Source organism: Durio zibethinus, chromosome 28 (assembly GCF_047325235.1).
Source record: "Durio zibethinus cultivar Kanyao isolate XHJ-2024 chromosome 28, ASM4732523v1, whole genome shotgun sequence".
Classification (NCBI taxonomy): Eukaryota; Viridiplantae; Streptophyta; class Magnoliopsida; order Malvales; family Malvaceae; genus Durio; species Durio zibethinus.
Window position 1 is genome coordinate 8,964,808 of NC_143189.1, and position 11,361 is coordinate 8,976,168.

At 31.8% G+C, this 11,361-nt stretch overlaps 1 protein-coding gene across 1 annotated transcript; it reads left to right on the top strand.

Annotated features, from left to right (window-relative positions):
- Positions 1–10,486: 10,486 nt before the first annotated feature.
- Positions 10,487–10,951, top strand: LOC149510710 (uncharacterized). The gene has a single exon (XM_089757065.1). It carries the CDS (start codon positions 10,487–10,489, stop codon positions 10,949–10,951), a length of 465 nt encoding a protein of 154 aa, XP_089613191.1.
- The last annotated feature ends 410 nt before the right edge of the window (positions 10,952–11,361 follow it).

The following is an 11,361-nucleotide window of genomic DNA, read 5'->3' on the forward strand; positions in this document are numbered from 1 at the left end:
CTCAAGATATATTTTTGTTTTTTAAATCATATTTTACGAAAAATAAAAATAAATATAGTATTAACTTAGTCAAAACCATGTTCATGGAACAGTATACTAACATTAATCCAAGTGTCGCGTCCTTAAGTCTCCCCTTGGTAAAAGAAGTTTTAGTCTTGCTTTCTACAAGGTTTTTCTCCTACTTGTGTTTAGATAAGTATTAGTAAAACAAAAAAAAAAAAAAAAGAAATGAAAGAAAAGGTTTTTAAAGGAAAAAAAAGATATATGTACTCTTTGTTTAGATAACTAAAATTAATAAAAAAAAAATCATAACAATCATTGTTTGGTTAAATAACGAAAAAAAAAAGAAAATAATTTATTATATTATTTTTTTTCAATTATAACTTTTAATAATCTTTGTTTTTATTATAATATTTATATGTTTATATTAATGTATTCAATGTTTTCAATTTTCCTTTATTTTTTCATAAAAATAATCATAAATGAAATTTAAGAAATTCATAAAAAAAAAAAAAATAAAGACAATAAATTTATTGGTAAATTATGTTTTATATTCTCAATCTAGTTTTAAAGTTCAAAATCATACATTTTTAATTTAAAGAAATTAATAAAGATATAATAGTCATTTTATATCTTAAAAATTTTATTCTTTTTCTTTCCCTTTCTTTTCCACCGATTTGGAGTAATTAAAAAATAAAGAAAGTTGAGGGAAACCAAAAAGATTTAAGCATACCTTCCTTTCCTTTATTTTTATTTATGTCATATTGAAACAAGGAAAAAGATTATCCATTTCCTTTTGTTTCCTTTCCATTTCTTTCCTTTCTCTCCCCTTACCTCAATCCAATCATGCTATTAGGGATTTGTTTTCTCAGTGTTGGTTTGAGGGTTATCTAGTTACCTAGTAGTATTTTTTTAAAAGACCTGCAGTAGAGAGGCTTCGGAGTTCTTCCAGTAGAAGTAATTTAAATGGTAGAAGACCTTGACGGTTTCTGGAAGTCTTTGACTTTCACTGAAGAAGAATTGCACAGAATTCAGCTAAGGGATGAGAATTCGGAGACTGGGAATATTGATGAAAGGCGATAAAAGGTAGGGGAATTGCTTACTAGAAGACCCTTCAATAAGGAGGCAATGGTGAACCCTCTGAAGGTAGCATGGAGGATCGCACAGTAGGTTGTTGTTATAGAATTGGAAAACAATCGCTTTCTATTTAAGTTTTCAACTGAGGCAGACAGGAAGAGGGTTACAGAAAAGCCCCGTTGTCTTTTGATAAAAATCTAGTAGTGATGGAGTACTATAAGGCGTGCTTCAGGCCTGGTGATTACAGCCTCAACCAATCGGCATTCTAGATTAGAGTATATGGATTGCCATTGGGGATGAGATCTCAAGATGTTGGTAAACGAGTAGGAAGTAAAATAGGGGAATTAATCAAGGTGGATGCGAGTTTAGATGAAGGAGGTTGGTCCCATTTTCTAAGAATCCGTGTAAGTATAGATGTAACAAAGTCACTCGGAAGGGCTGTTATGATCAGGGGGAATGAAGGCAAGGATTTTTTGGGCGTTTGGGATATGAAAATCTACCAAAATTTTGTTACAAATGCGGAGTACTAGGGCATACCGAGTCTGAGTGCGTAAACAACACTAGCCAAAACCATTAATGGAAAATCTATTTTTGAATATGGGGACTGGTTGCGGGCATCTCCACTAAAGAGGAGAAACATGATCAGAGGGAAGATGAACCAGGCCTCGACCTACTGGAAAGGTGTAGTGGATGAGAGGAAGGATGAGGTGAGTAAGGACGGCAAGCACACATGGAAATCTGTGGCCAGAACCATGCACATGGAAGAAGCGGATACTGCAGAAAAAATAGGGGAACAAATTGACTCTATCAACAATCAAAAGGAGGGCAGAATAAGGGGGTTATCTTCCCAAAATGGACAGACTCCTAATCAGGGTAAAATGGAATGTGTGGAACATATGCACGAAAATATCAGGATGTGGAACGAGGATGACATGGGAATTTCAAATACCCGTGGGGGAACTACCGGGCCAATGGAGCATGTCAAGATCTCGAGGCCTGAGGGGAGGGTCACGACACTATATACAAGCTTGGCTAGCAGTAAAAATAAGTTAGACGGTCTACAGGCTGAGGTAACTACAAAGAATATTCGTGCAAGGGGGTGGGACGATCTATCACTTCAACAATTAAAATTTTTAGTAATGATTTTATTATTACCGTGAGCTATTTTATCATAAATATTAGATTTTTGTGACGAAATTTTCTTATAAAACTATTGTAATAATTAATTATGATGTATTGTTATTTAATTATTAATATAATAGTAATTGTGACAATTTAAATTTTTTTATAATTAAATTGTGACTATAAGTATGGTCTTTTGACAAAATTATTTGTCACTATAGAATCGTCTTTAATAAGTGCACAGATTTGTGGCAAGTGATTTGTTATGCAAAGTAATGTACTGATGATGACATATAAAGTGATTACTACTATTAGACATTATTGTGAGGAAAAAATAATTTGTTACGTAATACTTTACTTTTTGTCTTAAAAATTTTTGTCATCATTAAACATAACATATTACTATTGACTATATGTCATCACAATCACAAATTTATTAGTGACAATTGAAATCATCACTATTGAAAATATTATAATGACTAGAAATTTATTTGTAACAATATTTCTTGAAAAATTATATTGACAAATTTAAGATATTAATTTTTTATTGCAATAACAATTTGTGTATTATTAAATTTATTTTTTATTGAAATAACAATTGTAAATTTTTTTTTAATTATAAATGTAAATATATTTGAACTACTTATATATTCAATATAAAAATAAAGATTTATAATCAATAAAAAAAATTTATAATTAATAAAAATTTTTGTACTTAAACAAAAGTCTCAAACTAAAACAACTTGGAAAAATCCTCACAACCAGGATATAGTTGTTTTTCTACTTCTTACAATAATCTATAAAACTTAGTAGCTTCCTTATTTGGGGTAGTGAAATTAACTCTGGTAGATTCTTTGGCTTCCTTATTAAAAGCATTGTGGCTAACTCTAATAGGTTCATCATCACTTATTTGAGCATTAATTTGTTAAGCAAAATTGGCATTAGCACGTCCAAAATCACACACCATATCATACATGCCATCATCATCACTTTCATTGCTCTCATAAACAATCTCATTAGTGTTATCTTCATCAGAAACATACAAGCACTCACCATGATGGGTTTTTCTTTCTCCCATATATAATAAAGTGTTCATAAATAGACTTATGTGTCCTAAATAAATTGTTGTTACACTTCTTACATAGACAACGAGCTGTTTTTCCTTCATCAATATGTTTAAAAGCAAATTCAAGAAATTCATTAACCCCTTTCTCATATTGAGGCAATCGTTTATCAAAAATTTCCATCCAACTGTTATCAAAGGCCATTTATCCTGTATTAAAATACAATATATGACTTAGCCAAAAATTTTACTTTTAATCAAAAAATAAATTGATATTTTTATCAAAATTTAAATTTTGTAGGATATAAGTAAATATATTAAAAACAAACTGCCACTGTAATTAATATAATATGACCATGGTCTATTTAGATTGCAAATAAGAAATTGCCATTCTTATAATTGTATATCAGCTTCAATGATCAACTCTATCATGGGGTTAGTGATAAGATTTTCTCTTGGTTTGATGAATACATAAGGGATCCCATGCACATTCTAATTCTACGTTTCTAGCTCATTAGAAATGTTGATGCAAGCAATATTATGCATATTCTTAAAAGCAAATAGTTGAGATTTAATTGCAGGTTTAGCAAATAGTTGAGTTCAACCCTATGCCTTTCTTTAAGCACATAATTTTTAGAAAGTGTGGGGTCCAACCCTATCGATTTTGGCCAATTAAAAGGCCTAAAGTTTTTTTTCTTTAACCAAGGAATAAAGCCTTAAATATTAAAGATTTGAGGGTTGTGTTTTTGGCATGAAAAAGTGAAATAGAGTGGCATCAAATAGAAAGAAAAGAAACTAGAAAAAAATAGAAAGAAAAAAGAGAAGGGAGAGTTGGTTAAACGAGAGTTGATCTGTGGTTCGATTAAACTAAAATTTTATCAACAAGTTTATAATTTAGAGTTTTATATTCTGAACAATGAAAATCAAGTTTAAAGCTCTTTAGGAACAAATCTAGGTTGTATTTATTGAGTCATCTATTTAGTAAGATTTCTTCAATTGTCTCTCTAATTGTTCATTAGCTCTAGTTTTAGTTAGATGAGAACTTTATATATTCATTATTTAACAGTGAAGATTTTTTTAGTGGTCTATAATTTTTTTCTCTATACTGAAGGATTTTTTATGTAAATCTTAGTGTGTTTTATTCTTCTTGCGTTTTGGATTATTGATTGTTATCTATTACTATGGATTTGTTGCAATATATTGCTTCTACATTGTAATGTTTATTATTTAAAGCCCAACAAGTGATATCAGAGCGAGGGTTGTTTTTGAGACATCAATATAGAAACAACCCAGGATAGAAGTAAATTCTGTTTGAAATTATGAAATGTGATATAAGTTTCATGATAAAATTGATAGCATTAAATTATTCAATTTAGAAGCTTATAATGGAGGATCATTTATACTGTAAAGATTTGTATAGGCCAATATTGGATAATTTAACTAAGTTAGCAAATATAAAAGATGAAAGCTGAAAGAAGCTAGGCAGAAAGATGCTAGCTACAATCAAAAAATTAGTTGATATGAATGTGTTCCATTATGTAGTATAAGAGACAGATGCCCACACTATTTGAAAAAAATTGACAATATTGTGTGAGAGAAAAACAAGCATAAATACAGTTATGCTTGTTAAAAAGTTTACAACTTTATAGTATAAGAATGGATGATTGATTATAGAGCATTTAAGTGATTTTCAAGATATATTTAATCGGATGACTACTATGGAGTTTAAGATGGATGATAAAATGAAAGCATTATTTCTTTTAAGTTCATTGCCAAATAACTAGAATACTCTAGTTATGATTGTTTTTAATTCAGCTCTTGATTACAAAGTGACATTGGAGATGGTAAAGGATAGTATATTTAATGAAGAAGTAAGGCAAAAAGATTTAGACTTTGGGAATCAAGCTCTGGTCACAGAAAATAGAGGTAAAAACATCAACAAATGTCAGAATTCAAAAAGATATAGTAAGTTTAAACATAAATCCAAGTCTAGAGATAAAGTGAAGTGCTTTCATTGTAATAAAGTAGGTCATATAAAGTGATACTATAAAATCTTGAAGCAAGAGTGAAAAGATGAAAAAAGTAAGAGTTCAGACAGTGGTAATGTTATAGTAGTGAATTCAGATAGTGATTCGGTTACTTTAATTTGTATACATAATAATTGTAACCATGTTGGTGATCTTGACATTGAGTAGATAATTGACACATAAGCAACATATTATTGTATTTCTAAGAATAAGTTATTTATAAATTATAAAGCAAAAGATTTTGGTTACATTAAGATGAAAAAAAGAGTGCGTCGTAGATTATTGAGATTGATGATATTGTTGTACAAATTAGTACAGACTGTATATTGACTTTGAGGGATGTTAGATAAATTTCAGATATGAGAATGAACTTGCTTACTATTAATGTTCTTAACAAAGAAAGATATGAGAGTCGACAAAAGAATAGATAGTGAAAGTTTCTTAAAGGATCTATGGTAGTTACAAAAAGAAAACTATACTGCACAATGTACAAGACATGGATATAATTAACGATAAATAGATAAATGCCATTGAGAATGATACTTTAGCCAATATATGGCACAAAATGCTGGCACACATGAGCGAGAAACGTTATAGGTTTTGGCAAGGCAATATCTCATTACCTTGAGCAAAGGTATGTTTTTTTATTTATGTGATCATTGTTTGTTTGGCAAGCATCGTAAAGTTTCTTTTTGTAAGAGTTTTTAGAGAAAAAAATATATGTGGTCCCATTGAGATTGAGTCATTAGGTGATAGCAGGTATTTTATTACTTTTATTGATAATACGTCACATAAAATTTAGGTATATATGTTAAAAAACAAAAGCCAAGTACTATTGTATTTTTAAAAATTCAATGTCATAGTAGAAAGGATGACAGAATTACCCTTAAATTGTACTTGAACTAATAATGGTAGAGAATACACATCCAAAGATTTTGAAAAATATTGTTTAATGCATGGGATTAAGCATGAAATGATAAAACTTGAAACATCGCAATATAATGGTGTAGCTAAAAGGATGAACCACACCATTATAGAAAAAATCAAATATATATTAAGGATGGTAAAATTATCAAAGTCATTTTGGGCTGAAACAGTTAATATAGCTTGTTATTTACTTAACAGATTACTATCAATTTTTTTAGACTTTGACATTTTAAAAAAAGTGTGGACAGAAAAAGATGCTTCATACTTTCACTTGAAAGTTTTAAGATGTAAAACATTTTTACATGTGCCAAAATAGCTGAAGTAAAAGCTTGACAGTAAAGCCATACAGTGTGTGTTTATCGGATATGGTGATGAGAAAAATAGCTATAGGGCATAGGATCCAGTGAATGAAAGATATTAAAGCAGAGATATGGTCTTCTATGAAAAAAAACCATAGTAGACCTTGAAAAAAATGAAAAGGTTACATAGGTTACTATTGAGTACAATATTTCAACACTGATAGGAGTTTCATCGAAAAGAGCCATAGATCGTAAAAATGAACAAGAGACAACTTGAGGATATGAATGAGCCAATTATAGTTAGTAATAAGCTAGATGCAATCAGTTTTAAACAAATGGAGTAATACTTTCTACCTGAAAGTATTGAATAAGGTGAGTAGTCCTTTCTACCAAAGAGTGTTGAGTAGGAAGAGCTACCTTTAGAATAAGGTAGTGTAAAATCTCAACCTAGGATATCTACTAAAGAGCACGGGCCATCCACCAAGTATCTAAGTTCAGATTTTATTTTAGTTACCAGTGAGAAGGGGTCAAAAAGCTTTCAAGATATACATACTACTCTGGATAGAGAGCACTAGTTAAAAGTAATGAAAGAAGAGATGGAGTCATTACAGAAAAATGGTAAATATGATCTTTTTAAACTTCCTAAAGGGATAAGGCCATTGAAAAATAAATAGGTGCTCAAGTTGAAAAAAAATAGCGACAAACTAGTGAGGTACAAGGCTCGTTTGGTGGTAAAAAGTTTTTCTTAAAAACCTAGCATCAATTTTGATGAGATTTTCTCTTCAGTTTAAATTCTATTTTTGCATGGTGACTTGTAGGAGGACGTTTATACAGATCAGCCTGAAGATTTTGAAGTGAAAGGGAAAGAGCACTTTGCAAACTGAAAAAAAGCTTGTATGGCTTAAAACAAGCTCCACGAAAGTGGTACAAAAAATTTAATTTCTTCATGGTAAGCCACAACTATAAAAGAATAGCTACGTAACCTTATGTGTATGTCAAAAAAAATTTTAATGGTAACTTCATTATTCTCTTACTATATATTGATGATATATTGATTGTAAGATAAGATGCTGGTATGGTTCACAGGTTGAAAGAACAATTGTCTAAATCTTTTGACATAAAAGATTTAAGTTTAGCAAAATAGATTCTCGGTATAGATATTAACTAGGATATGAGAGGTAGAAAGCTATGGTTATCACAGGAAAAGTATGTTGAATGGGTACTTAATAGATTTAACATATAACATGCTAAATCATTTAGCAGTCCACTTACCAACCATTTTCATTTGAGTAAGAAATGTTATTCAATGACTAAGAAAAAGTAACTAGCTATGTCTAGTATTCCTTATTCTTCTATAGTCGGTTTTTTAATGTATCTTCTGGTTTGCACACAATTTGGTATTGCTCATGTAATTGATGTAGTGAGCAGATTTCTTTCTAATCTGAGAAACGTTTATTAGGAAGCAGTGAAATTAATTTTTAGATATTTAAGGGGCACCTCAAAAATGTGCTTGAGTTATAGAGTTTCACAACCAGTTTTAAAAAAATTTATTAATGCTGACATGATAGGTGATCTTGTTGGTAAGAAATCTACTTTAGGGTATTTATTCACTTTTGTAGGAAAAGTTATGTCTTGGCAGTCTAAGTTAAAAAGTGTATTGCTTTGTCAACTATAGAGGCTGAGTATATTACAGCAACTGAAGTAGGAAAAGAAATGTTTTGAATGAAACATTTTCTTCTTGAATTAGGGATAAATAAAAAAGAGTATATAGTTTTTTGTTATAGTCAGATTGCTTTAGATTTAAGTAATAATGCTATGTACAATGCTAGAACAAAGCACATTGATGCTAGATATCACTAATTACATTGGTGATTAAAGAACAGTAGATATTGTTGAAAAAAATCCCTATTGATGATAATGTAGAAGATATGTTGACTAAGATATTTCCCAAGAAAAAGTTTGAGCTCTGCAGTAACTTGACCAGAATGGGTTCCTTGGCTAAGATAAGTTCCAAATGAAATTACTATGATGATGAATCTCCTTCTAATGGGGTTGGAGGGGGAGATTGTTAGGAAATGTAACGTCTAGCCCTATTGGTTTTGGCCAATTAAAAGGCCCAAAGTTTTTTTTCTTTGACCAAGGAATAAAGCCCTAAATATTAAAGATTTGAGGGTTGTGTTTTTGGCATGAGAAAGTGAAATAGAATGGCACCAAATAGAAAGAAAATAAGCCAAAAAAAATAGAGAGAAAAAGGGAGAAGGAAGAGTTGATTAAAAGGAAGTTGATCCATGATCCAATTGAGCTAAAATTTTGTTAGTAGATTTATAATTCAAAGTTCTATATTATGAACGATGGAGATTGGGTTTGAAGCTTTTTAGGAATAAATCTAGAGTATATTTGTTGAGTCACCTATTTGGTGAAATTTCTCCAATTGTCTCTCTAGTTGTTGATTAGCTCTAGTTTTAACTATAAAATAATTTTGTATATCAAGTATTTGATAGTGAAAATTTTTTTAGTGAAAATTTTTTTAGTGGTCCATAGTTTTTTCTCTTTACATTGGAGGATTTTTCATGTAAATTTTAGTGTGCTTTATTTTTCCTACTTTTTGGATTATTGATTGTTGTCTATTACTATAGATTTATTACGATATGTTGCTTCTACGTTGTTATGTTTGTTGTTTCTGGCCCAACAATCACTTGCAATTTCAAACAAGCATAGCAATCCCACGATCGCTAAAAACAATTGCCATTAGAACATAAGCAAAAAATCCAACTTGCCATGAAAGAATGATAAAAATAAAAAATAAGATTAAATATAAAACAACAATAAGTAGAACATTAGTCATTGGTTACTGGGGGAAATGAAATTTTTATAAAATCTGTTCTTTAGGCCATAACAGCATATCTGATGGGATTTTTCTTATTTCCAAAGAGTCTATGCCAAGAGTTAAATAGCCTGATCAGCAGCTTTTGGTGGAGATCAAAAAAGGAGGGAAATGGTTTGCATTGGGCTGCATGGGGGGAAAATGTGTCTTAATAAGGATGTGGGAGGGATGGGATTTAAGAATTTTGAGTTCTTTAACCATGCCCTCTTAGCTAAACAAGCATGGAGAATGCAAATGAATACCGGCTCACTGGTGCATAGGGTTCTTAGTTCAAAGTACTTCCCGAATAAGTCTATTTTAGAAGCCTCAATCGGTTACAGCCCATCCCTTACTTGGAGACGTATCTGGTCAGTGAAAAATATTCTGCAATCTGGGTTGGTATGGAGGGTTGGAGACGGATAAAAGAGCAAAATACGTGGAGACCGATGGCTGCCTTTCAACATAGTTATAAAAGGAGACTGTTCACAGGAAGACTATGCAAGAGTAGCAGATCTAATCGACCACGACGCAATGACGTGGAGAAAGGAACTCATTTACAGCTCATTTCCTGGGGAGGAGACAGCGATGATATGTCCCATTCCACTAAGTTGTAAGCAACATGAGGACAAGTTAATATGGGGTTTGGAGAAGCATGGTTCTTTCACGGTGAGGACTGCTTACCGTCTCTTATGAATGGAAATGGGAGAGGCTTTTAACCAAGGAGAAGAGGCTTGCAGTGAGGTGGAGAAGTTTTTCTGGAAAAAGCTTTGGAAACTTAGAATCCCAAGCAAAATTCGGGTATTTGGGTGGAAACTCAATCTTGGTTTCATACCGGTTTTAAGCAACCTGCAGAGACATATTGAAGTTAATCCGGTTTGTGTGAGGTGTGGCAATGAGGACGAATCGGTAACACATGCAATATGGGATTGTGAACTAGCAAAGGCAGTGTGGGAATGCACATCCTTACCGAAAAAATGGAAATAAGTAGACCAAGGACACCGACGAGGGTGGTTGGCCAGGATTGCAGAAGATGACGAAGAGGAAAGGCTGGAAACGGCACTGGTTGTTTGCTGAGCAATATGGCATTGCCGAATTATGGAAGTAAAGAATGCAGTCAAACGAGTTCCATCAGACATTGCAAATTTTGCCAAGGAATACCTGGAGGATTATAAGCTGGCAAATGCCAAAAAAAGAACAGGAGGGAAAGGACGAGGATGTTCACTGGCAAACACCACCTTATGGTAGTGTCAAAGTTAATTTTGATGGGAGCCTTTCAGCACAAGGAAAGAGAGGATGTACTGGTGTGGTAATAAGAGACCATGAAGGCTATGTTCTAGGTGCTATTGCGGAAAAACGGGAAGATATGCGTGATCCTCTCGTGGCAGAAGCATTTGCAGCTCTGCAAGCTTTCAAGGTAGCTAAAGAAAAGTGTCTCACTCATGTTGCAATAGAAGCGGATTCCCTGCAAGTGATCAATAGAATCAATGAAAGAACAAGGGATCTTTCCCTCATAGGGAACCTGGTTGCGGGTGTACACAGGATTCGGGCAAGATTAATGGAATCAGTTCAATGATGATGCTCATGCATTAGCTAGAATGCCCTTACACTGGAAAACACTGAGTTTTGGTTTGGGGAATGTCCCCCTTTCCTTCGTGATTTAGTATCAGTAAAATATATTGGCTTGTTTTGAATGAAACATAGATATCCCGTTTAAAAATAAATAAATAAATAAAATGTAAATCATACTTAAAGATGATTGATTTATACGTAAAAAGAAAAAGTTAGAGTTCATAAAAAGGAATAGGAAGATTACATGTTGTTATTCAATAAAAGTTTACTGTAGTATTTATTTTGTATGGAAAAAGTTAATGAAAATAAATCAATAAAAGTAACAATCGAACCCTATTAAAATTTTCTTCTTGCTTTATTCTTTCTCCAATGAATGAGATCCTGAATTTTATTTAGTATTTAAATTGCAGGGTA